The sequence below is a fragment of the Prunus dulcis genome, chromosome 1, assembly GCF_902201215.1.
Source record: "Prunus dulcis chromosome 1, ALMONDv2, whole genome shotgun sequence".
In the NCBI taxonomy this organism is placed as follows: Eukaryota; Viridiplantae; Streptophyta; class Magnoliopsida; order Rosales; family Rosaceae; genus Prunus; species Prunus dulcis.
The window spans coordinates 17,456,552-17,484,505 of NC_047650.1; the positions used below are offsets into that span (position 1 = coordinate 17,456,552).

Genomic DNA, 27,954 nt, shown 5'->3' on the forward strand with positions numbered 1-27,954 from the left:
TTTAATTTGTTTTCAAACGACTGGATTTTTAACTGTAGAGCCTTATCAGTAAGTTGTTGTTCAACCCTTTTAAACTTAATTTCTTCTTTAAGAAAATTCAATTGGTTGGTTTTTCGGATAACTTGGATAGACTTAGCTACTGACTGTTTTTGTAAAGCTTTCAAATTATGCAACTCAGGTTTTGACAAGAATTTAAATTTGACTGTTTCTCCTAAATGGGTAGAGGTGAGGCTATCGTATTCTACCTGGAAAGGATACAGCAAAGCTAGGAAGAGTAGTCCTAAAATGACATCATCAATGATATTTTTAACTAAAACGAATGAAGTTTTAAAACAGATTTTGTTTTGGCAAATATGGGCTTTTGGTATTTCAAAATTTAACTGGAGAGACTTCCCGGAGGCAGTGCTAAGGGATTCTCTTGACTTCTGGTAATACTTAGTAGGGATGAGACCTTCCTGAATACAGTTAAGATCTGCACCAGAATCGAATAAAGCCACTGTGGGAAATTCAAAATCATGAACGAATATCGTGACTTTTGAATACCATTTTCTAAGATGAACTTGTTTAATTAAATTGACAACTGGTTGTTCTTCAGAAGGTTCATCATCAGATTGATGAGGACTTTCAGAAAGGTTACTCGGCTTGCAGGTTTCTTATTTTAGGTCATATAAGTCTTGCTTAATGATATTATTTTCGACTTGCAATTGTTGGCTTGTCTGTTTTAATTCAACTAATTCTTTTTTAATCTGCTTGACTTCCGTTTGGAGGTCATGAAGGGTGACATCTTTTCTACGATTGAATTTTTCTAATGTTGTATTGATGCTGATTGGCTGAGGAATGGGAGATGGTGAACTCTGACCTTCCTGACTTAAGATCTTTTTTAATTTTTTCAAATATTCAGATTTTAACTCAGGGTTTTGAACCTTTCCTATTAAATCTACAAGTAACTCTTCTTGTTCCTCTTGTTTAGTAAGAACTAAAATAGATTTTAACCTATTACAACATTTATCAGTACAACCAACTTGAATATTAGGAGAACTGGGCTGTGAATCTGAAGACTGGGCAGACTCAGACTCAGAATTGGGTGCAAAGGTCTCAACTTCACTCATTTCAGAGTCTCGCAACTCTAAAACTTGGATTAATTTGTTCTTATCTTCTTCTGTATATATATATATATATGGTCATGATCTGAAACGTGCATCTACTACAAGATGCAGCATTCTGGTGCTCGACGTAGGCACATTTTTTTGTTCAATGAATGGTTTGTTCTTTTATGCATGAGCGTAGGTCTGGCATCTGCAAAACTAGCCACCAATTTCAGAAAGGAACCCGATTGCATGGCGTTGCTCGAATTCAAGAAAAGAATAACTGAAGATCCTCTCCATGTCATGAGCTCATGGAATGATTCGACTCAACTCTGCAGCTGGACAGGCGTTACGTGCAGCGTTTCGAGCAAAAGAGTGGTGATCTTGAAACTGGATTCTCAAAAACTGGCAGGCTCCTTACCACTTTCTATAGGAAACCTAACATATCTTACAGGAATCAACCTTATTGACAACAACTTTCATGGCGAAATTCCTCAAGAAATCCGTTGTCTGCTACATCTGCAGCATCTTAACCTGTCTATGATTTCCTTTGGTGGGGAAATCCCAACCAATATATCTCACCGCACGCAGCTGAAAGTTCTCAGTCTTGTTTCAAATGAGCTTGTTGGATCGATCCCGAAAGCAGCTCAGTTTGATGTTGAGCTTAAACTCACATATGGCTTGATGAAAACAATCTCAGTGGAACAATCCCAAGTTGGATAGGGAACTTTTCTTCTTTGAACAGTCTCTCTCTTGGCAGCAACAATCTCCAAGGAAGCATTCCGAATGAGCTCGGGCGTCTGAAAAGCTGGGGATCATTCAAGCTTGGAAGGAATAATTTGTCCGGTATGGTCCCTGCTTCAATCTATAATATTTCTTCCATATATATTTTTGGTGTCACTCAGAACCAGCTTCATGGAGAGCTGCCACCAAATGCCGGCATTACTCTTCCTAATCTCCAGGTTTTTGTTGGCGGTGCCAACAGTTTCACAGGGAACATTCCTGCATCGTTGTCAAATGCTTCTGGACTTCAGGTTCTTGATTTTGCTCGAAATGGCTTCACTGGAAAACTTCCTGGTTAAAGTTTTGGAAAGCTGCAAAGCTTGGTTAAACTAAACTTTGATGAAAATAGATTGGGAAGTGGGGAAACCGGTGACTTGAGTTTTCCATGTGTCCTGGCTAATTGTACTAATCTAGAGGTGTTAGGTCTTAGCCGTGATCGTTTCGGAGGAGAATTTCCAGGATCCATAGCCAACCTTTCTACCCAGCTAAAAATTCTTACTTTGGGCGTCAATATGATACATGGAAGCATCCCTAGAGGCATTGGAAATCTTGTAAATTTGAGTGCTTTCGGAGTGGAAGGTAACAATATGATACAAGGACTATTCTTAAATGCTAACAAATTTTCTGGTCTAATCCCATTCTCAATAGGAAATTTGACTTCATTGACAAGGCTTTACATGCAAGAGAATAGGTTTGAGGGTAGTATACCTAAAAGTCTTGGAAACTGCCAAAATCTACTAATGCTTAACCTTTCTAGTAACAATCTATCTGGCACCATACATAAACAGCTTCTTATGCTTTCATCTCTTTCGGTTTCTTTGAGCATGTCTAAAAATTCGTTGACTGGTTCGCTACCATCGGACGTGGGTGACTTGGTACATCTCACGGAGCTAGATGTATCAAGAAATAAGTTATCTGGTGAAATCCCAAGAAGCCTTGGCAGTTGTATTACTTTGGCGCGCTTGCATTTGGAAGGTAATGAATTTGCAGGAGCAATTCCTCAATCTCTTAAAGATTTAAGAGAATTGGAAGAAATATATATTTCAAGGAACAACTTATCTGGGCAGATTCCTAAGTTTCTGAGCAAGTTTAGATTTCTTAAGCATCTCAATCTTTCTCACAATGATTTCAAGGGTGAATTGCTGAATGAAGGGATCCTTTTCAAATGCTAGTGGTGTCTCAAAATGATAGGCTCTGCGGTGGCATCCCAAAATTACTTCTACCAAGGTGCTCCAGCAAAAAGCCTCGTTCATCTCAAGGACTACTTGCCTTAAAAGTGGTAGTTCCTTTAACTTGTGCAATTGCATTCATAATTACTCTGTCATGCTTCACTGCTCTTTGTTCAATGGTGAAAAAGGCAAGAGGTAGACTGTAACTTCGCGTTCATATAAGGATTGGAAATCGTGTGTGTCGTACTTTGAACTCATTCAATCAACTAATGGATTCTCTTTGGACAATCTGATTGGTTCAGGAAGTTTTGGTTCTGTTTACAAAGGGGTACTCTCTAATGATGGAACAATAGTTGCTGTGAAGGTATTAAACCTTCAACAAGAAGGTGCTTCCAAGAGTTTTGTTGATGAATGCAAAGCTTTGAGAAGTACAAGGCATCGCAACCTTCTCCAGATCGTAACTGTTTGCTCAAGCATTGATGATCAGGGTAATGACTTCAAAAGCCTAGTTTTCGAGTTCATGGAAAATGGAAATCTAGATGCGTGGTTGTATCCAAGAGATGAGGAGAAATCTCGAATTACGAGATTGAACATTATGGAAAGATTGAATATTGCCATTCATGTTGCTTCTGCATTAGATTATCTCCACCATCGTTGTGAAACTCCCATTGTTCATTGTGATCTAAAGCCGAGCAATGTTCTTCTGGATGAAGATATGGTAGCCCATGTTGGTGACTTTGGTTTAGCAAGGTTCCTCTTGGAAGCGTCAGATAGTTCTTCCAAAAATCAAACCATGTCCGTGGGGCTAAAGGGTTCGATAGGCTACATTCCTCCAGGTATGAGTCTATGATTCTCATTTTCTTATGTTCCAAATAACTTATTACTAAGAAAAAATTAAGTCTCTATGTGTAAATGAATGGCAGAGTATGGCATGGGAGGTCAAGTTTCTATACTGGGAGACATTTATAGCTATGGGATATTGTTGCTAGAGCTTTTCATTGGAAAAAGGCCGACAGATGACATGTTCAAATATGGTCTAAGCATTCACCAATTGGCAGCCATGGCTTTGCCTAACCATGTCATGGACATCGTTGATCCTTCCTTACTCCTCGAAACAGATGGTGAGGATGACGATGATGACAGATACGACAATGACATACAAGAAAAACCGATTACAAGATATCATGTTGGTGGTCAACTCCAAGCAAGAAGATTGGAAGAATGCTTCGTTTCAGTGATGCGTATAGGACTTTCATGCTCTGCAATGTCACAACCAGAGCGGATGTCCATGGATGTGGTCGTCAACAAAATGAAGACAATTAGAGACTCTTGTCTCGGTTTAAGAAGAAACTAGTTATATGCAAGATAGGCCAAGATTGTTGCCTAATGCGATAAATTATTTATATCAATGGTGTGTGGCATCATGGATTTTTGAATTCAAGCTATTTAACACTTGTAAATAAGTCTTCATCATTCAGACCATAAAAAAAATAAAAAATTCTTCTTCATTATTGAGAACCAACTTTCTTCTCTTTCCCTCCAACTGAGGTTGTTACAGCGAGAGATGGGTATTGGGTTTGATGGTTATAGGCCTGGGTACTCGGTTCAGCTAGATATTACAAGCATGAAATCAAGGCTTTTGCTTGGCCGGTTCTATATATGAAATCAGGGGATGAAGCATACAAAATTCAATCAATATGAAATCAGGAAAAAAAATAAAAATAAAAAAATACAAACCTAGCAAGTTAGCCGCACTATAATAAACAATATGATAATAAAAGTGAATGAGAACACAGTGCTCTGAAACCATGCCATAATTGAAAAGTTCATGTCAGGCCAAATGGAGATGCTTTTTCACATATTGTTGCAGAACGCTTTTAACGTATCAAGAACAAAAAATTTATCTCTCAATAATTTCTAGTTCTGTTTCATTAAACAAGTTGACCTATGAAATATATACAAATTTGCAAATTCAAATACAAAGTGAGGAACCCTAAAAACTCTTCAGACAAGAATTGAAAACGCTGCAAAACTTCATGTTGATCTTCTCGATTTCCGAAGATGAGCCATAACTCAATCAACAATGTGGTTCTCCTGGAGTCAACAGGGTTGCTGGAAAACTGAACAATATGTGGAAACAGAGTAAGAGCTGGATAATCAATTGCATACACCATATAAAGGCAGCTATAAATGGCACAGATAGTAACAGCTACTATTGTACTATTGTTGTGACTATTTTCACAAGCAAGCTTTTATGAAGAAATTATGCAAGATATTTCAGCACCCTGATTCACTCACCAGAAAAGTATTGCTTTGGAAGGACAAGCCTAATTCCAAATGGAAGGATTTTTAAATTGTATCGCCATTGCATCCAGCAGAAACCTGACAAGATTTTCTCTTTCAACTTCCTTTTCTTTCTTGAGTTCAAGATGACGGACCTGGAGATACAGTCGATTAATTAGTTGCATAATGTGTTTCAGTTCCAAAATTAATTAAGAGGATGAATACAAGTTTTTCAGAATCAAATGTACAATTGACATAAGTAAATCCTTGTGCAGCCATAATAGATTTGGGCAGAAGAAATTCTCTCCAAACAGCCCCCAGCGTCACCATCAAGATCTTTCTTCTTTTTTTTTAATGAATTTTCAAGGATGCTATTTATGTTTCTTGAAAATTCATAAATCTCTAGAGTGCTCTTTATCATATTAATTACTTGACACAATCAGAAACTTTTACAAGTTGTGAGCCTCATGAGAATTACTATCATAAAGATGCAATGAAAAAGGATATCAGTGTCAACCATTTGAGATTTTCACTACTTAAGGTAAAATAACACAGTAATAAATTTTTTTTTTTTTTGGACTGAATAACACAGTGATAATTGATCATACAGAAAAGGAAAAAGTTAACTCTAGAGACAACAAGTGATAAGATTCTTATCATTACATAAATCTACTAGAACCACTTCCAACTAATGCATGAATTCAACATGTCAAAAAACAATATAGAAACCATTTGACTAAGATAAACCTCCAGATTAAAGAGAAACATTATAAATTCGCATTAACGACATGTTTACTAATCCGTAATTGGATTAAGAGGAATTGAATTGAGGAGGAGTTGGATTGAGGAGAATTAGATTCCGGATTCCTAATGAAGTTGTTTACTAAACCATATGAATTGAGGGGAGTTCGATTCCGGATTCCTAATGAAGTTGTTTACTAAACCATATGAATTGAGGGGAGTTCGATTCCGAATTCCTATTGAAGTTGTTTACTAAACCACATGGAATTGGGGTAAGAGTGGTGTTAATTACCAAAATGTCCACATTTTTGGGTTAAAGTAGATGGCATATTTGGAATTTTGAAAATTGTGTGAGGATATAATGGGTAAAAAAGATGAATTCCTAATGGGTGAATTCTCCAGGAATTAGAATACCACCTTCTATTCCGGAATTGAATTCCTGCAAAATCAGGAATTCAATTCCTAATTTTGTGTAGGCCCCGCTTACTTTTCAATTCCTTGATGTGAAGTAAACGAAGGAATTCTCCTTAGACGGAATTCAATTCCTGATGAGAATTCCAATTCCTGATTAGTAAACACACCATAATGAGAAACATTATAAATCTCCGAAATTTTCTGGCCTTTTGGAACTCATCAAAATTACAACAATTCTTTCTGGGCTTACCAATAAAAAAATGGACATTTTTACAATCAAAATAGTTTTTTGGGCTACTAATGTTTTTCCACATAAACCTTGCATGTGTTAATTTGTGCATTTATTTTCTATTTTTAAATCAAGATTAGTGCAAAATTCCTAACAGCCCACCACTTGGGGCAACCACTGGTGCCATAAGTATTAAGTATTTAATAATGTTTTCTGGCCAGAGAGTTTACTACGGTATCAATATAAACACACATGAATTGCTCGATAAACAGTAACAACATAGCAGACTATATAACATTCCCATATGACTCTGTGCCCCTCCCACAATAACATCAAGCTGTTGTGTAACTTGTGTTTAATGTAATTTGCATACCATATTGACAAGGCTACCTGTGACCTTATATAAAATGAGACTTCTACACCAGCACATATATATTACCTTAACAGAACCTTTCTGTGAAACCCCTGTGTCTGTTATGATGACAAGGCACTTTATATCATGTTCGTTTGCATATTCATACTGCTCTGTTAAACTTGGATCTGGTATTGGAACAAACTCAGCCTGATAGATAAAAGACTCACTAGTCAGCACAAAACATCAATTACCAATAACTCTGTAGCCTAAATCTTAAAAAATTCCGTCTCAAAACCTTAATGTTCTCCTCCCATAGCTCAGCGACTAGTTCCATGCGCTCTGCCAATAGACCACCACCTCCTTTCGAGCAAACAAGAACATCGTTGCTAACTTCATATCTGCAAGAATGAAAATAAAGAAAAAAGACAGAAATTTATTAAATTAAAGATAGTGGACCATGATGGCAACTTTACAAGATAGAATAAATAAACAAACAAGTAAATATCTACCTGACTGGTTTAACATCGACAGGAGAATGCTGAATTATTGTCTCTAATGCAAGGCTGGCTCCAACAGCACCAGGAGGGCTTGATTTCTGACAAATAGAAAACAGAAACCATTATCAATGTAGGAACAAGAGAAAAGGTTAGATGTAAGTGTAACATAAATATCTTTTATATGGTCGGTAATATTTTTCCTATTACCTTTCAAAATGGTTCACTATAAAGGAAATGCAAGACCTACCAAAATCTTCCAAGACACATCGTAACTAGGTGCAAGTCTTAGATATAAACCTCTACAGTAATACACCATTTTAAAAAATGCAATATTAATTGCAACTGAGAATAGAGAATGTGACAAATTAATAAACATATCAATATATCCGAGCATCTGAAATAGCACTAGCATGGTAAACAACTTCACTGACTGAATCACCCGAAACTAAACACAGTATAATTCAAGAAATATGGTTGAAAATGAAAAATAACCATACAACAGAAAAAGAGAACCAATACAAGAAGAAAGATCAAATTTGATGCTTGAGCCACTCGGTTATACTAAGAGAGATGTTAAAAGATGTTTTAAAAAAATCATGTATCGAGAGATACAAGGAGGTGGAGAAAAGATGACTTCCACTGCATATTCAAACAAATAGAATAACTGAGCAACACTTTGAATTATGACAGCCACTAATAATCATAAAATTCTTCAATACATTGCTTGTGTCTTAATGCACTATATGGAAGATTTGCTATCGTAAACCTCCTGATTTCTTCGTATAATCCAATTGCTTAATTTACATGAACCTTCACATAGTCAAAGTTCTTCAGGAGCATGAGGAGTTTTATAACAAAGAAGAATTCAAGTATAATGTTCCATGTGATAGTCACATTAAAGAGGTATATTAAGATTCAGTTCTAAATTCTGTATTGAGTAATTTAGGTAGTTATAAGGGCAGTAGCAAAAGTTGCGAAAGAGCTCAAGCACATTTCAACTGTTCACCTGCATCTACATACTAAAAAATCTTGTGTTTTCCGGTAATGGAAAGTATTGCTGTAAAGAACAAAAGGTAACTAGAAGAAAGTAAACGTGTATAACCTACATGTTCAAGACCCCACATTTGACGAAGCAAATAGTCATAGCGACCGCCAACAGCAAGCAGTGTACCTTCGGTAAGTGATCCAGGATTGTTATCCTTCACTAAATATACCTGGGAAAGAAATTGCAACTCTTAATAAATTCATTTCTTATCAACTCTTGGTATGAGAGAACGTATATATTTTATTATTAATCACGTACTAGAATATTGATAGGACATGTATTACAAAAAATTCTTATCAACAAAATCACTCAAACAGTTTATCCAGTTTGTTGCTAGACTCCTTGTTTGCTTTTTATGTTCTATCATATATCCTAATAAAAAATGTTTCTAAACAATAATAAAAAAACAAAATTACTTGAACATACTTGCAAATACAAAAGGGGCATGCACATAGAGTACATATATCAGGAAACTAATGTGTGAATTTCAGATTCATGTTCTAATAAGTTGTAGTATTTGAATTATTTGCTTATTTTATTTTGTACTTAACTGCTATTTGAGATGAAATTATATGTTTTGGGGCAGTGAATTCTTTTCTTAATGTTCTGTGACCAGACAGATCAGTGTAATCTTGAAATCTACGAAATTTTTTGTGTTATCACATGATTGAAGTAGCTTGATTAATGTAATTTGCTAGAATCAGTTCAATGTTGACTTATTATTTTGTAAACACCCATTTGGTTGTAAAATATTTTTATTTTCAGTAATGGATCAATCCATGCACACTTCAACTGTCCATTGTGTTTATTAAGTGTGGACAAGCTAAAAACTCATTCAATCAGTGTGTTACTTTCACTTTCTCATTCAAGTTCTGGCTAGTTCACATCAAGATTCAACCATAAACTTACAATAACAGAATTTTCTTACGAGCTCACTGTAGCTCAAGATCATACCAGCCATCCATACTTCACTCAGGTAAATCCTCAACGATTCTACTTGCTTACAGGATAGCATTACTGTCTCATAGATGCATATCTTGAATAAGTTTTATTGACTCTTCATGATAGGAAATACTTAAGTATCCTTATGGTTCTTTGGGAGAGAAAAAGGAAAATTAGCATAAATCTAAAGATAAGATACCTGGAAGAATAAATCTCTGTGATAACCCTCAGTTGGTGGCATAAGTGGGTTTATGTAAACATGTCTTTCGATCCTCCAAACTCTCAAGTGGCTATAGAGATCTGTTAACTCATCAAGTGCCTTCCGCGTTGGTTTATCTGCATTAAATTTCTGCAAATGATTCTCATTGCTCATTTGATGTACATGTATAATCAAACATGACAATAATACCAGTTGGCAGGGCTCCCCTAAGTCTAGCAAGTGCCTGATCTGCAGCTCCACAAAACCTTAAACCAACGGTTTGCAACCTATTTACAACAGCTTCTGGTAAATTAAGTTCCTGTAAGAGGAAATAATTAATAAAAAATATATAATCCTTTCTGCTCATATTATATTTAGAAATAAATTATTTTCACATGTATTTCACAAATTTTACTCTTTTTATGCTAGTTTAACCATATGAAATCTGTTAGATGCATTGAAAATTCAAGCATAAACTCAATGGAATACGAGAAGCTCATACACTTGTATGTGTTTATGGGTGCTTTTATAGGAAATATGAGAAGCTCAACGGAGTCCTTATACAATAAGAAATGTCCAAGTTTTATCGACTCCATTCCAAACATGGACACACAAAGCAACAATTTTTATCATTCAATAAAATTGTTAGTTGTCCAGCTAAAGAAATAAATAATCAGTGCAACATGGTGTACTCCCAACATATAGTATGCATGGAGAACATTAATCAGACCTAAATATTTAACAAAAACGCAATCTATGCAAGGGAAATGAATTCTAGGACATGTTAAGATTGATAAATGATTGCAACTAAAAACAGTCATTCAGAGAGTATTTGAAGGTTATTTAGGCTTGTAACAATGAAACAAGGAGATCCCACTCAGCATTCAATGGAAAACTTCTCTGTAGTTTCCCTAAGATTCTAAGATTTCCAGCGCTTCCAGATTTATCCTTGAAAGAATATTGGATTCAACAGCGTTTGGAGTAAATTCAACCCCCGTTTCAACAGTGTTTGAACTGTATTTCAATTTACATCTCTAAGCGCAACAGGCTAGAGGAGTTCTTCAAGTCTAGGTTTAAGCAGGGAGATCGGACTGTTATAAATTTCCTTATCCTGAGTTAGAGGTAGACTTGTGTAGAGAGTTTTATGGATAATGCTCCATATCAAAGTTAGGTCAGGACCTTCCCAGGACTCTTAGGACTTGTTTGGGAATACTTTGCATAGACCACATTATTACTCCCTAGTCAATAGCGCTATTTCCACTAGAACTTTTGTAAGAAGCACATAAAAGATCTATTAAAAATCCAAGTGCTTCTTGCATATTGACCAGTAAGCGCTTCCTGGAGAAGAACTTATCAATAAGGGGCAAACATTGAGGCCCACATAGCATAACCTTGAGTCTGGCTTAGAGGAGTTAGTGAATCTATAGGTCAATGAGGAAAGATTGGATGGAGGTATGAGCGTGCTTTAGGATTTGGTTTGCCAATGAGCCCTTTGTAAAAACTAATCTACACGCTAGGTTTTAATTTGGAACATAGGAGACAATCCCATGAAAAGCATTTGTATAGATGTATGAACGTGATTAAGAATTGCATGGGTACAGTACCTAATGTGAAAACTGACCAATACAATTGTGTAAGTTTAGGGTGAACCTACCCCAATTTGATTTTAGCAGAGAGCCACAAAACCAATCCTTGAGGGAGAGGTGGGGGTGGATGTCAGAAAGTTTCTGAACAACCTAAATGATTAGTGTTCTTTTTATGTGTTGATGCAATTAATTTTGTATTTTTGTGTTGTTAACCTTTTTGTTTTAGTATGAACCAGTTAGATGCCAGTCAATTGAATTATGAATCCCAATTGACCAAGTTGGATCTGCCAATTGACTGAGTGATACATGTTAGCATAACAAAATGCCAGATACACTAGAACTTGAAGCAATGTAAGTTATTTAATCCTTAGAAACCCACAGTAAAATCAAACCACCTGCATAACTTATTTCATTGGACATATCAAAATGCTTCCGAACACCAAGCCAAGCACTATATTCCTGCTAGGTATTTGGAAGAACACAACTGGACAATGTCCCTGATGAAAGTATTAGCTCATGCACTTCAAATAGGTATTTTTCATAAAAGGGATACGGGGACATATGAACTTTGTTAGGAGCCTTGCTTCACATATTCTAAAAGAGAACTAAAATAATGACTAACACGCATGGATGAAAAGAAGACATAGGATATGTATGCCTAGAAACAACCTTCGAGTAACTTATTTTATAGAAAATAACGGACAATACCCAGTTTACGAAATTAGCAAAAGGTTTTTTTTTTTTTTTTTTTCCTTCCAGTGATTCACCAAAATAGGATTTAAGTCCAAACCTTAAAGTTCAAGGCTATGCTGGAGTCTACTGGGGCTCAAAGAGAGACAAAGGCATAGTCTACTGGGGCTAAAAAATTGGTTAAATCCTAGTCAGCCCCTCGAAGGATGCACTTCCATAGCTTTCTCTACAGAGGCAAAGTTTCTATAATTTAGAAACTTAGAAAAATAAAAAAGGTATGGAGATCTGCTGTGCTGACAATTCTGGGTAGTGTGGTTGGAGAGGAATAGAAGGATAATTGAAGGAGCAAGGGATGAGGGAGTGGATCATCTGTAGGATAGAGTTTTCTTTTGGGCTTACCTTTGGGTGTCAGTTACTTTATAGTCTAGGGAAGTTCTTTTCGGTATTTATTCATGATTGGAGTGCTGCTGTATCTTAGGTTTCATTCATGTTGTACTTGTTTAGTCTGCTTGTCCAGTGGACAACTTCTCCCCTGTTTTTATTACTGAAAGTATGTTCCTTATAAAGGGTGGGGATTTTTTTTGTCCACTTACACTCCCCTTTTTTTTTAAATAGTTTTTACTATAACAAAAAAAGGAGTGTAAGAGAACAAAAGAGGAGTGGAAAAATCAGCTCCCATAAAAAAAATATACTGAGTTTTTATAATTTGATCCTCCTTATTAGTTGGTCCATGGAAAATCATTTCACAATCCTTACATTGTTCACTTCACTATTGATGGGAAAAAATAAAGTACTCCTAAAAATGCAGGATCAGTTTCCATGCACAACCTGAACTAAATTTGAAGACAAAATAAATAAAAATATAGCAAGCTAATCACACCAGCTACAAAGCCTATTTGGTTTCTACATGTTAAACTATAAAGCAAATCATAAAGACATGAACATCTGGTCTGCTGAAGTCGGTAGTTCCAATTATAATTGTTAACAGGCTCGAAAGTGTAAGTACATTATAATTTTTATCAAACCTGCAAAAGCTGACGCCGGATTACCACCCATTTGGATTTCCGCTCAGAGGATTGAGGACGTAAAGAGCCCATCATAGACAGGAGCTTCATTCATTAAGGGTAGCATCAATGAGTATCATTAACGGTAATACACACACAGATCATTTACGGAAATGTCCCTAATACATTAATTGTTTACCTCTGCTACTTTCTGTCTATGCTCTGACTTGACTCCTACCCAAGACCAAATTCCTTCCAGTAAGTCCCCATGGTTTAGATGAATATCACAAAAATCTGAATTAAAAAAACGAGCAACAATGTCCCTTGTCACCTGCAAGATGAGACACACTTATTAAGTATACGCTACCACACAAACCATTGGCCAGTGCATGCCAGTGAATTGCCAACAAATAAATAAATATTGGCTAGAAATACCATAGTACTTGCTGAAACAAACATGACAATTAAGTAATTAAATTGGGGATGCTACTGTGCAAAAGATTGCAACATATATATCAATACCATAACATTCACATCACTTTCGCTTTGGATTCACTACACCCCAGAAATTCTTAGTACTTTTTGGGAAAGATGAGAAAAAACAAAACGTTGAAGTACCCCTGTGCCTTAATCCTTTCAGTATAACGGATTCCAAAATATTCAGGTATTGACAGTGATCCTTTTCTGGTATATAACCAGGAAAAGAATTTGGTCTGTCAACGAATAAATTTTTTACAATGCATGCAGCAGTAGACATTTTAGAAATTACTGCACAACTTCTGAATGTTCCCACACCGCAATTATTATTTTACAAAAACAGAAATAAAAATAAAAATGAGTCTTTGGACTTTTCATTAAATATAAAAAAGAATATGCATCAGTTTACATTATATCCACGAATAAGTTCACACAAACATTCGTGTGACATGCGCACATGCATACCAACAGACACACACACACACGCATATAGATAAATAAATCAGATAATGTATCACCTTGATTACTTCTGCCTCTGTTAATGCTGATGCACCTCCAATAATATCGAAGTCGCCCTGTTGACAGTAAAGGTGGTAATATAAACCCACAACTTACATCAACTTAGACAGAAAATCATTGAGAAATACAGTTAACTTTTGAATATAAACACCAAAATTCTATTAAGATAAAATATAACGAGAGAGAGAGAGAGAGAGAGAGAGAGAGAGAGAGAGAGAGAGAGAGACAGAGAGAGACAGACAGACAGACAGACAGACAGACAGACAAGACCAACACCTATAAGAAACATCCATTTAATAATACCTGCAGGTAGCGACTTGGGGGTGAATGTCCAATGGGTCTTCTGTGCACATATGATACTTCATAACGTTTGAATGAAGATTTCTACAAGTAGAATGGCCAAGTTATGCCCCCTGACTTTAATTTAAAATTTTAGATACAAAAGAAGCAGGTAGAATAATATAAACTGTATAAAGCAATGATTTCATCTTATAAAGAAACCTATCTCAGTTGAGAATAAAACAATGATTTCCTCTTCCACAGAAATCATTGTCAACTGAATAAAGTCCTCAGGACTTTGCAACAGTGGAATACATGATTAAAACTAGGCATTGGTTGTTTGATGGAAACATTATACTGCTCTTATCTTCGAAAAAAATTTATGTTATAAAGCTACTAGCCCAACACAAATAAAAGTTACAGCTCCTGCTCAAACCAGGATCAAATGCATCTTTCCCACTTTCTGTTGGCAGTGATCTATCTTCAGAACTTTCTTCTTCTTTGATCTTCTAGCAAATATCATTTTCTATTATATTTTAATACCTACCTACAAGATAATTTCTATGAGCTAATTACATTTCTAGCATATATAATAAACAGCTTAAATCATTTTACTGTTTTTACTTCAACCATTTATCAAACTACTAGTTTCTTTTAATACACAACATATTTTCTGATAATATTGCCAATCTATCCATAGCATGGACAATATCTACTTAGTATATAAATATGCTTAGCTTCCAGAAGAAAAATAACAAAACCCAAGCAGAACTTCAAAGGTGCAGAACATGACACAAACATGTGAGAGTTAAATTAGGATAGCATGATCAGCCAAGGGATAACGACTTGACTTAAAAACTAAAAACCTTCCTTTGGTGTATGTTGGACAACAAGAATGAAAGGGATAAGAAAAACAAGCAACAAGTCATATTTATTACGATATGTTTAATACCTGGCTGGAGATCACCCAACTAACAAAAGGCAAGCGCAACTCATGACAAAGTTCAAGCATATCTCCTCCATGGGTTAAAAGTTTGACAGTGTTCCTTGTAAGATATAACAAATAATTAGCATGAACTAGCATATAATAAGAAAGAAAAGGTAACAGTAAACATGGATACAAAGAGTTCAAGAGAGGAACCTATTGAACTGTTGGCAGTCATCTAGCAAATGCATGGTTATTACTTCGAGGTGTTTCGCACAATGCTGTCTGAACACCTCCCTTGTGATGTCAACAACATAATCACGAGCCTCAGTGTGTAAATCTGCGTACTGAATAGCAGAAATATCACTTACAGATCCCAATCTTCCATCATGATGTTGTTGATCTTTCATGCTTAACATCTCCTCATCGAAGATGGCATTCAGAACTTTATCATATACACTTCTGTCCTCTGAAGTTTGCATTGTTCGTAAAATATCTGATCATATTGAAGGAAATCATTTAGTCAAGCTACACAAAACTCATCTTGAATCAGTTATAAAATTCTACATATGCTTGGAAAGAAGAACAAGTGTAAATATTATGAATCACAAGAAACATCTTCACCATCCTTCCTTTGAGCACATGCTGGACAAGCACTGGGTAAAAACAAATTATAATCTGTAAATACTATGAAAGAAAGGAAACTGTCATGATTACCAAATATCCCCCAACAGAATTGAGTGATTCCAAAAGGTTATTAGGACTTGAACACATATGAAGTACTGACGAGTTTGAGAAAAAAAAGAATGAATAGGTCCTCTGGACAAGCTGACTCATGTAGTATCTTTATTACAGAGCACTATTTTGGGCTTGTTACAGCATACTGGGATTCTTGGATGTAGGCTAGACACTTTACCTTGGGCATTTCATTTGGATGTTCACCACATTTTACGTTATTAAGTCATGCTCATGTTTCACTAATGTGAACTATGCTAGTGCATGTATATCATATTGGTCCATATAAATGTTATATACCGTCCATGGGAACAACTGTTATTTCATGGAACAGTAAGAAGCAACATGTAGTCTCTAGATCCTCTGTTATCATGCAAAGGCTTATGGCTTTGATCAATTCTTGATGCGTGGGGATTTACAGCAACGAATTCAACTGCGTTATCTTGAGATAAAATGTTTCCGTTATACTTGCTTCGGATTCTGTTTTACATGAGTTAATGAAGCACATGGAGGCTGATATTCACTTTATTAGAGGAGAAGGTTCACTTTGGTGTCATTGCCTTAGCATTTGTTCCACCATTCAAGCAGAGATCTAATATGTCCGCAAAACCAGTTAGGTCCTCTTACTTCAGGCTTCTATAGTTAAGCTGCACTTCAAGGACACCTTGCCCGCAGCTTGAGAGGAGTATTGGAACTTGGAAATCCTGTCTATCACATTATATTACTTGGTTATTCTCATTTATCATCTATTATTGTTTGACCTTTTAAAGGTATTTTAATTAAGTTGTACAAATGTTTAAATGTTAAATATACGGTTGGTATCACAGAGTTAACAACTACAACTATTTTATTTTGCAATTAGATCAAAGAAGCATAGCAGAGCTTTTAAATAGATGGAACATTATAGTTAGAGGTGCAAATGAACCGTGCTTGCAAGCTGCTCACTCCTCTACTTAGATTAGCTTAATAAGGTAAATACAAAGATCACAATTGCCACTTACTGTCTAATAACTCGGATTCCATTCGTGGTGGAAATGCATGCTTTAGAAGTTCTGTGGCAGAAGGACGATCTGATGGACTTGGAGACATTAAGCGTCGCAACAAAGATGCCTGTTCAGGAAATTCAGCAACCCAAGCAGGAGGAAGTTCGCCCTTCTGTTTCAAATCAGATAGGACATGGTGTCGTTCCATTGCCGTCCCAAATGGGTGCCATAGCTCGAAGAATACAACTCCCAAGCTGTACATATCGGCCTGCAATCCAAGTTGACTCAATGATGTTTACCTGATATTATTTTGAATTAAAAAAATTACATGCAATTAAAGCTGAAGCACAACTAGCACATTCCATATTATGTAAATTATTGAAAAAAAATAACAAAAATAAGCACAATTAAACATTTACCTTTTCATCAATCTTTGGCCATCCTTGCTCAATTTCAGGAGCAGTGTAAAAATATGTACCAACTTGGCCAGTACCATCAAGAGAAACCCCAGCTGTATCTGGAGGAAAACTAGGTTCTTGATCCAACTGCTCCAACTTCAAAAACTTGGCTGAAACAAAACAAATTACATTATTGTTAAGCATACAAATCTTGACTTTTAGCAAACATCTTTGAGTATAAAATGCATGAGTTATGTGTGTAAATAGTCTTCATGTTATCAACGAGGAGATTCCTCTACAAAAGGAAAATTGGCATGTCCAAAAGAAACAGACTTTCATTTGAAACAGTAGTTTGCGACAGAAAATAGTCATGAAGTGTGAAGCTCATCCCCATGCATTTTCCAACCATGTTCTCGCAGTTATAAGAGTTGGTATACAATAAGCTTATTTGAATTTCCTCTGGCATTCTTGACAACATGCTTTTAAAAGGACCTGACTGCAGGTACATAAAAATTGGACTGCATAGTTCTCAAACTAACACTTACTATGGAGTAAATATTACAAAATCTGGAACTTACCCAGACCAAAATCCCCAATTTTAATATCATTGCGCGCATCAAAGAATATGTTACTTGGGGTTAAGTCCCGATGAATGATTCCCTGTCCATGTATGTGTGCCAAGCCTTCAACAATTTGACGACACAAATGCCATGCTAATTCTTTGTCAAAACGACTATACGACTCGAAAACCTGGCGTAAAGTCCTTCAAACCATACCAAAAAAAGACAAAAAATTAAAACGACATATGATAAGAAAATTCAGCAAGCAAACAAATTTTAAGGGATTTATGAAACCAAATTGACGGAATGAAATCATCTTAAGTTCAACCATATGAAAACCAAAACACACATCTTTGTTCAATAAGGGGTTGTTGGCAAACCAACCTCGTTTGCAGATAATTAGCTAAACTAGACATGCTACACAGTTCAAGGGATGATAGAGAATAAACCCAAAAAAAAGTGGGTCGGTAGAGACAGTTTCGTGCATCTCATTTGTACGCTTATTATTGATTTCAATTTTTTTCAATCTTGCATACCTTTCACCTATTTTACATTGAGACAGTATCAAACTTCATATATTTAAAATTCAACTCACTCCTGATCAATGTTTGCAAGCCTAGTAATGTTATCATATTAGCAGGTTTCTATTCACAGACTATGAGGAATGATGAACTCTCAACCAATAAACCACATACCTTACTTGGACTCAGATCAGGTTGGTAATAATAAAATAAAAAAGTTTTACTGACAACAAAATTTTGGCATAGCTTAATGTTCTCAGTCACATAAAGAAATAAGGGTAATGCAATGGTGCAAAACATACCAGGATGAACCTGGTTTCAGTAATTACAGATGTCAAATGGTAGAAAACTAATCAATCACTACACATCACAAAATGTTATTCTTTGAGAAGATCTTAAGATAAGAACTGAATCTAAATAGAAGTTTTACCTAGGGCAATATTCCATTTGAATGTACAGATATGTCGATTCAAGCTTATTCTCATGCCCAATAGCATCTGCTGAATTTGTACCTTTGAAGCTGAAGGTGGAGCTGGCTGCAGTCATTGAACCCCAAGTGGTATCACCATGAGCACCAATAATACCTGTTTCAAACCACGCCTGCACATGATTGCAAATATTAGGACCATTTTGGAAACAAAAGATTGCCAGCAAATAGCTTTCTAATTAAAGAATAGTCACCCAAATAAAGTGGCAAGCTGCTTTGAAATAAATGTAAGCCAGGACAACATCGAATATACAAATTCATAGAAGCTAAAAACAACAAAGAAATTATTGCATAATTGAGGACAGATACATGCCACAATGCAAAAGCAGGAAATAAGAAAGGTTTTACCTGATAGTATCGTACAACATGTTGATGCTGCAAACGAGAAAGTGTGGCTACTTCCCTAAGTATCTCGCCAAAGTTAAACCACGAACAAATTTAGAAGAAATAATAGGGAAAAAACTAGCGGACAAAATTTATGTTCAACTACATATTTTAAACATATAGCTAAATAATATATTAGAAAGATTTAAACTTATGTTGAAGCGTTTTATTGATTGAAATGTATGAATGGGCGAAAAAAATGTTGAATACAAATAATTGTACAAGAAAGGTTTGTAAGAGCTTAAAGAAGTAAACAAGTTTGTTAGAAAGAAAAAAAAAATTATCAATACAAAACAAACTAACAAGTATCAATGAGAAAAATGGTAGGAAAAAAAAATATAAAGAGGAAAATGAATAAAAAAAGATACCGAAAACAAAAAGCATTAAGGGTATAAAATCTAGGCTATGGGTCGGCTTAGACACGTGTCTTGCAGGTTGGGGCAGGCCAAAAGATAATTGGTCTGAGCCCACCAGGCCTACGGGTTGTGGTCTTTAGGTTACTGTTAAGTTCCGCCAAAGATACATCTTAAAATTTATTTGTCAAAAAATCACCCAAACATGGGAGAGAATATATTCTTCAAGACTCTGTAAAAATACATGAAAGAAATCTGCCAAACCTTATCAGACTTGACATAAAGTTCTACAAAGGTTGTCCACTTAAAGTCATCCCTTTGGCCCAACACGAAAATCAAAACAGAAATTATGAAGACTACAACAGCACATCGCTTAAAAACTCTATAAGAATCTACAGAACTTTTAATTGATTACAACCCCCCAATCCCAGTAACCAAAGTTCACTCCATGATTAATTTCCTTCCATAACATGCACACTTTGCCTTTTATATTTATTAAATATCATATTATTTTAAAATGAACAAAATAGAAACCCATTCACACAACACATATCACAAATCAATCTGAGATATGATTCATGAAAAGATATAAGTTTGTCTAAGCTAAATGACCATAAATTTCAATCAGATTGTGGCAAACATTAATATACCTCAATATTCTGTCATTAACTGGCAGGCTTTTATCCTTGAGTCGAATTTTCTTCACTGCATACTGCCTTCCATCTAGTTTATTTTTGCACAATACAACATGGCCAAAGCCTCCATGACCTGTTACCAGTGCAAGTAAGAGATGAATATACAAGAGAAAACCCCTCAAAAAATGTGTCAAAATTAAAAGAAAATGTATGCTCCTAAAACTCAAAGCCATCCATGAAGACCAGAAAATAAGTCCAAGAAGCATAAAAACCAGTAAGCACAGAGGAAATCAATAACGGTCGGTTAGAAAAAATGCCGAACTAAGGTTTGGAAGCTCCTAACACTTGAAACGATTCCTATTGCACGAACACAACCGCCACCACATCAAGCAGAAACACATACCTTGCCAAGCTAAAGGAAACAAAAAACTATATACAGAAACCTACCTTGACGCCTTCTAAGCTTTTTTTTCTTTTCTTTATAAGCAATTTTACTCCCCCAGGCACAATAAATCAAACTAAAGGGTACAACTTCCAAGCAATTCCATTTGTAATAACTGACACAATCCAATAAACACCAAATAGAGGTAAGAAAACTGATATTATATCTTTGGCTATCCAATAGCACAGTAGGAAATGAATTACTCTCTTCCTTTGCTTTTTCGCTTGCAACGCTCACATGAATCCTCATGCCTTTAATGGCGTTCTCCACTATGGATAATCTTGCCAACTTAGGAGGTTCCGAACTCACCACTTGAGATGAATGATAGTATTCTGGTTGTTTCCTCGAGGGATGTGGATTTAGCATCCACATCATTTTATCATCCACCGACACCTGTACCTTCAAACCTAAAAGTCTATGGAAAAAAATAATAATAAGCTTCAACTTCATCCAACTGAACCAGTTTAACCACTATTACTTGTTTGTCATCAACTTTTCTATCCATTTTGATCTAGATTTTGAACTCAAAATGCTTGGGAGAATGAAGGGGAGAAGTTACATATTTCTACACAAGAGCCTTTTCATAATGCTGTCCTATTAGTTACAATAATGCCACTGCAACAGTTTTGCACCCTTCAAGGCTAAAATGAAGGGCAAGAATTACAATGACAAGCTGCTTTTCAAGTGCTTTTGCATAGCATACATCAACAACACAAGAAATTTTATACTTCCTCTTGGGCATGAAAAAACTCTTATGCATTATCAGTAAAATATCATCTCACATAATAATTTCTATGTCTACTATGGATGGGCACCCCCTGGGATCTACAAACCTTTATTGGATTTATTAACCAAACTATAGTTAGCTCAACCAGCTAAGATCCCCTAATTAACTATCTACCTAGTAGCTACACACACACTGAAAGAACAACATTAAGCTATGATGAAAACAAAACAAAAAAAAGAACAAGAATTTTCGTTTANCCAAGGGACTGTAGCTCCTCAAAGTCACTAAGATATCGAGAGCTTGGAAGAGATGTACTTGGCCCTTCAAAATCAGATGTGGGTTCCCAAAACTGAGAGACTCGCGATGAAACCTAGATAAAATTAACAAGGCATGTAGTACTGTGAATTTGATTTTAGAAGCCAGTTCATAGCAACAAAGAAAAGAAGAAGGGGATGACCTACCATATGTTCTCTAAAAGCATGATTAAATGTTCTATTCAAAAGTGAAGGTGGTTTAGATGCTAAATCCCTTCCCCATTCTGATAAGATCTGGAAATGAAATTAACAGAGATAAGGATCAGGAAAGTGTATAAGTTATCAAAACTAAACAGGATGAATTGAACTGCATACCCCTAAGTTTTCCAATTCTGTAGTTATTTGTGGCAAAGCATCAGCCAGTGGTCCCTTAGAAGTGCAGGCAAGACGGAGCAGATGAACCTAACATAAAAGGAAACAGCACCCAATAGAAAGTTTAGGATCAAATTCTGTGTACAAAAGAAAAGAATACATGATATTACCATTATAAGATCCTTTTTAACGGTTTGAGACACTTGATCATGACCCAAGGAAGCAAACGAGAGTGGCTCTGATTGTTCACTTCCAAATTCGCAATCATCTTCTGTTGAATCCTCCTCAATAACCAAATTCTGTCAAAGGATAGAAGTATATTGTGGTATCAAAGGATGTCCAAAACAAACTTTCTATACAGAAACAGACAGCAAACCGAAATGACATTGTCAAACAAGAATGTCCAGAAAGAACAAATGCTCTCTAAGTGCCTTCTATGCAATGGGTTTCTGGCATATCGTGTTCTAACTTCCCTCCACCTTCATTCATCCACACAAAATAAAAATACAAAATTGTTCTTCATCCTTGGGGTATGATTCATTTTACTACCATACCAAGAGAACTCCAGGGTTCAATCATTTTGGAGCATTAAGATGTCAATTCAAATTTAGCTCGGTGCACAAATGGTAGAAGTGGAGGCAAAACCAAAGATCTACTGCAGAAGAAAATATGTATCTCCTTTGAGAGAATTCGAATAAAGCTTAAGGTGATCTTTCAACTCCAAAACAAAATGTTCCTTCCAAACGAAAGCCCTCCTATATCTCCCCAACCAAAGACAGCAAAACCATATATAATAATCTGTCCTCAAATCTCCTTATTGTGCCTTCTAACAGGCTGCTAGATCTCTAGTCACACTTTAATATTGAAAAGATACAAGAGTAAATACGAAAAAAGATACAACATATGTAATATGACAAAGAGACAATAAAAGAACATATATGTAATGTGAAATTCATTCAAAATTGTGCACTAAAAATCAAATAAAAGCATGTTATATAATCTACAAAAAAAAGTAGTATATTACTCACCTCTTTCTCAGCTTTACCACCATTGCCTACCAATTCTTCCAACAAAAATCTACTAGAATCAGTAGAAGCTATGCTCTTGTTGCCATCTTCACTGTCTTCTTCAAGGCTATCTAATTTGACAGTAGAGGAAAGTAATGAATTTTTCTTTGTATCTTGTAAATTCAAAGGTTCTGCATGCCTATCAAGTTTCTTTTCCTGAATCTCATGCTTGCCTTTGGAGCCATCTACTGTGTGCGATGGGACTGAAGGATTTACCCCACTGGTCTCATCTATTCCAAAACCCCAATTCCAATACTCTCCAGAACCACTGAATAGGTCTATGAAACCATAAACAAAAGGCCCCTTCTTGTTACTTGAGATTGCAACGTCCTTCTGAAACAATTGAGCACTGCTACCTGTAGTCGGACATATTACCTTCCATTTGAAATAAATACAACAAAAAAATCAATCAATTGGATAATCAGTAGGGAAGTAGTGAAAAGTCAAAAAATTTGTTAAGAAATGTGAAGTGAAGTTTTCTCTACACGTTGAAAAAGCTTAAAACTAAAAATCTCTCATCAAATTCAAAATAACACATAGAAAAAATGTAGTCTCTGTAGTTGCCAATAGTATATTGTTTTAAAATCATGTACCATGTACCTACAGTATCATGTATGATACGAATAAAACGCAATTAATCTTTATAATCATTTGGTTGTCAATAATTCAGGTACTTTCCATAACTAAACTACAGATAACAAAACACGGGATTGGCATACCAATGCGAGAATGTCAAAATCCAAGAATAATCAAGACCTTGAAGATGACAAGTAGTAATCATCTTTATTCAGAATTGCATACACATTTGAATCAACAAAACAAAAGTGTAATAACAGAACAAGAAGAAAAGATCTGCATGAAAGATGTTTCACACATGTAATATATCAATATAATACATATACCATTTGTATATGCATTTGCTCACACAAACAAATGCACTAATATTATGATTAAAAAGTCTTACCGAACCATGTGATTGGCTCACTGGCACAACTTCAGATAGGAATTCCTGGGCTGTCTCTACTAAATTGAAAATCATTACCCGTCCTTCTCGAGCATTAGAATTTGCCTGAAACAGAACAAATAAAAGAAGAAAAGAACAGAACCCTACAAAATAAGGTATTGGAAGCAAACAAGTTTGTTATGTAGAAGACTAACCAATGATATTCTCCACGCAAGTGTATATATTTACATGAAATTGTTTCTTGAAATGAATATTGGATAGAAGAGCACAGTTTGTTTCAGGTAAAGTGGCCTTTTGGAAAATTAACCTCATATTTATACTTCATTATATCAAAAGTTCAAAACTAACTTGGTGATGAGGACATCTTTGTCAAACCCATTAGGGTTTACAAAAGAAAGAGATGGGAGAGGAAGTCATTTAATTTGATCTTTAAATCTGGCAATTTTTTATTCCTGCGATTAGTTTCTAACTTGTTCTCTAAGTTTTCCAGATTTTAGTAAGATTTTTAAGTTTTTCAGATTTTAGTAGGATTTCTAAGTTTCCTATTTTATTTAGGTTAGAATTTCTGTTTTAGCAAGGGATTTTTTATCCTATTGTCTCTAGGTTTTAGTTTGCTATAAATACCCGTCTCATGTAATTCATTAGGAAGTTGAGATTTGAGATATTGAGTAAAGCTTATTTTCCAGAGATTGGAGACTTCTTGGTGTGAAGCGTTCCCTGGAGTGATTCCAGACCTATCCATGTTTGTTCTATTTTCTGTTTTCCATTGTTTTTGCTTCCGCTAAATTACCTAAACACTCGATTCACCCGTGTCCTACATCACTTGGTCAATGGGCTAGCAGCCGCTAAGGCAGATACTGTTGTTACGATTCAGGGAAATAAAAGTTGCATTTATAACCACATCAACCACTCCAGTATAGAAGAACTTCTTGAAGATTTATCAAATCCTGGTTAAGGAATAATACCTGATCATGAATAAGAGATAGCAGCCTGTCAGCATCACTTTGTGATAAACCCTTCTCAGGAGTTATCTGTAACTTCGGACACTTGTAAGGATACCCTGGTAAGCACCTATGAAACAAAAATATTGAGATCCATGAGAAGGATTGAAGCAATATGCATTAACTTTAAATAAAAGCAACATTGAACAGAACCTCACTTACCTAACTAAAAGAAGTGCAGAAACATCTAGATCCTCATAACCCATATCCTTCGAGTGAGGCCTGTTACAATAGAGAACAAAAGTCAATCAAGAGGAGTCTAGTCTAGAATCTAGATCCATTGCATTCATCTATAAACAAATAAGACATACCTAAGCTTAATGATGATTTGAGGATGGGATCCAGACATAACTTTGCAATCGTCTTGAAATATTGCACACCTAAACGTCACAGAAGAATAGCAACAAAATTATGAGATAGATTTAAATTCCTTAGATGATTATCATGAATATTTCAAACAGAAGCATCAACATTTTTATAAACATAATACCTTACAATTTGCATAATTAAAATATATATATATATATATATATATACAGACATTAATTTATAACCATCCAGGTTATTGTCCCTGGAACAGAAATACATTTTGTAATAGAATTTTGTGGTAGGTTTTGTAATCAAATACCAGGAAGAGCCAACTGTGTTACTTCAATTACATAACCATAAATAAAATATTACGCTTGGTAGGAGATAATGTAGAACTATAAAAAGATTTAACCATCAGATCTTCCAACATCAAAAATTTTATGAAACATTTTCTGTGGTCATGCCTTCTTTATTGTCCAGTTAAATAATGGATATTATCATATAAGGGGACAGAAGAGCAAAGGCACTCAAATAACCCTGAAAGAAAGGGAAAACAAATAAAGAAACCACTAAATTGCTCTAGAAAGATACAGCTTTCTTCAAGTAACCATTTACCCCAAAAAAACAATGCAAAACGCTCAAATCGAGTCTTAAATTATTGATTTAAATTTAGAAAAGCATCCAATGTGACCGTAAGGAAGTCATAAGAAATTACTAAGAACAAAAAAGGGAAATATAAACAAACAAAAAATAATAATTCTGTCAAATAGATTAATCCCTTTTAGTTGTATGAAATGCCTGAGGTTAAATAGACCCTCTCCGGTTTTGGAGGCTCACAGTGGACCAAATAAAAAGATTACTTTTAATCTACTGCATTACCTAAATCTTACCTCTCTCCAATCTACAGTCTCCTTCACACCTCCCAAGGATTGAGCTAGAAGCTCACAAAATTACATTAAAAATAGAAAATTCAGAGAAAAGAACCCAGCAGGCTCAAACTAGAACACTTGAACACCCAAAAAAAATCCAGATATGCTCCTCAAATGACCCAAAAGGTGAGTAAGCTAGCACCCTTGAATACCCAAAAGTAACTACAAGAGAAGGAAGCGGATGGAAAATGTGTGATAATCAAATATAATACAACGTGATTATGGGTAGAGGATAAGCTTTAGACACAATGGGACAAAATGCAACCCCCATGCAAAACATGCTCTGTTGTGCAGTGACTAGCATACGGTGCAAAAGGGCAAATGAAAAGAGAAAACCACAATTCAGATAGTGCATTCGAATCAAAATCCATTTCAGTGATGACACTGAAACCACTGTCAGAGTTTATATTGGCCCAAATATAGTAAAATGAAAAGAATTTCATTATTTTGTCCTCTGATCTACAAGACCCACCTTACCTTAAAAAGGAACATTATTGTTTGAATTCGTGTAACAAAATTTATTTTCTAAAGTACAGTTTCCATTTTCATTTGAAAAACATATATCAATTAATCCATTTGAATTTCTTATAATCCTAAGCCCTATAAGGCTTGGACCATATCCAAGGTTGTCAAATATACATCCAGTTGTGTGCAACTGTTCAAGTTTTCATCCCATGCAGTTCATGATGATTACATTGTTTTTCCCATATGCAGTTCTTAGTCAATTCCTTTGAAGAAGAAAAGGGTTTAAGAAGAAGAGTCACTTACAAGGCAGTGATCTCTTCAGAAAGAAGTTCATTATCATCACCACCAACATAAGCCCCGTGATCTTTCAAGGCCTTCTTCTTCTTCCCACTCCCTCCTCCTCCACGCTTCTTCTTCTTCGAACTATGTCCCATATTTCCACCCAAAAAAACCCCTCTGGCGCTTTTTATCAAACACCCAGTAAACCAGTTCCCACTACGAATCACAAACCCACCATCAACAAATAAATAAACCCTTCTGCTCTTTCTTCAAATACCCTCCAACCCAAATTCACCAAGTCATCAAGAATCAAATGAATCATGAAATGAAGAGTAGAACAATCAGAAGCAGCTTTATGGGAATATATAGATCTTGGCAAACCCCGAATCTTGAAGGGGTTTTGAATATGCGAACAAAGCTATGTGGGAATATTGAGGATTGAGAGCTGTTTTAGTTTGAGAAGCTAATCGAAGTGATTGGACAAATACCAAATGGGAGAGATGTAAAATAATATAATAAACTCCGTGCAGAAAGAAAATACTGATGGAGGCGCTGAATGGTTTTGAAACTAGTACGAGTTGCATTACTTAGTATATTACAATTAGGGGGGAGCCATAGCTTCTCTTACGCGCTAAACAGTAGCGGCAAACAACCATTACTATATTGCCGCGTTCGTTTTACATACTCGAAACCCTTCGGCGGCGTTTGGTTGGCAAGAAAAGATTTAACTGCTCGTGGGAAATATGGAAAAAATAAAGAGATATTTAGTTGTATATCCATTCTTAGCACTAAAATTATAAATAAACCCTATACTATTTAATTTCTATAAACAAACTCAAAAAGTGAAAGCTGGCTCTATTGAAATTA

General features: G+C 35.5%; 1 protein-coding gene and 1 pseudogene across 2 annotated transcripts; one reads left to right on the plus strand and one right to left on the minus strand.

Annotated features, from left to right (window-relative positions):
- Positions 1 to 1,933: 1,933 nt before the first annotated feature.
- On the plus strand, positions 1,934 to 4,391 carry LOC117615484 (annotated as a pseudogene).
- Positions 4,392 to 4,818: 427 nt separating this feature from the next.
- On the minus strand, positions 4,819 to 27,699 carry LOC117614792 (eIF-2-alpha kinase GCN2). Of its 2 annotated transcripts, XM_034343695.1 has the most exons (30): positions 27,112 to 27,697; positions 25,417 to 25,485; positions 25,268 to 25,327; positions 25,070 to 25,175; positions 24,105 to 24,209; positions 23,102 to 23,515; positions 22,244 to 22,372; positions 22,077 to 22,163; positions 21,909 to 21,995; positions 21,707 to 21,817; positions 20,294 to 20,412; positions 19,255 to 19,309; positions 18,850 to 19,019; positions 17,917 to 18,101; positions 17,360 to 17,508; positions 16,959 to 17,208; positions 15,439 to 15,718; positions 15,250 to 15,343; positions 14,322 to 14,402; positions 14,018 to 14,074; positions 13,222 to 13,353; positions 13,044 to 13,127; positions 9,953 to 10,061; positions 9,743 to 9,879; positions 8,663 to 8,770; positions 7,569 to 7,654; positions 7,355 to 7,457; positions 7,144 to 7,266; positions 5,336 to 5,475; positions 5,010 to 5,157 (listed from the first exon to the last, which is right to left on the minus strand). In XM_034343695.1, exons 1-29 carry the CDS (start codon positions 27,240 to 27,242, stop codon positions 5,365 to 5,367), a joined length of 3,732 nt encoding a protein of 1,243 aa, XP_034199586.1. In that variant the 5' UTR covers positions 27,243 to 27,697; the 3' UTR covers positions 5,010 to 5,157; positions 5,336 to 5,364. The 2 variants fall into 2 exon arrangements, with proteins under 2 accessions (XP_034199585.1, XP_034199586.1); XM_034343694.1 differs by lacking the exon at positions 5,336 to 5,475 and having other exon boundaries at positions 4,819 to 5,157; positions 27,112 to 27,699.
- Positions 27,700 to 27,954: the final 255 nt, after the last annotated feature.

What these genes read in the sequence shown, in the direction of transcription:
- LOC117614792 (XM_034343694.1), bottom strand. Translation starts at nt 27,242, where the DNA reads ATGGGACATAGTTCGAAGAAGAAGAAGCGTGGAGGAGGAGGGAGTGGG. An exon ending in ATGTTGTACGATACTATCAG is followed by an intron (nt 19,020 to 19,254) that starts GTAAAACCTTTC and finishes AATCATGTGCAG; the next exon opens with GCGTGGTTTGAAACAGGTAT. An exon ending in GTCGATGTTAAACCAGTCAG is followed by an intron (nt 7,458 to 7,568) that starts GTAGATATTTAC and finishes TCATTCTTGCAG; the next exon opens with ATATGAAGTTAGCAACGATG.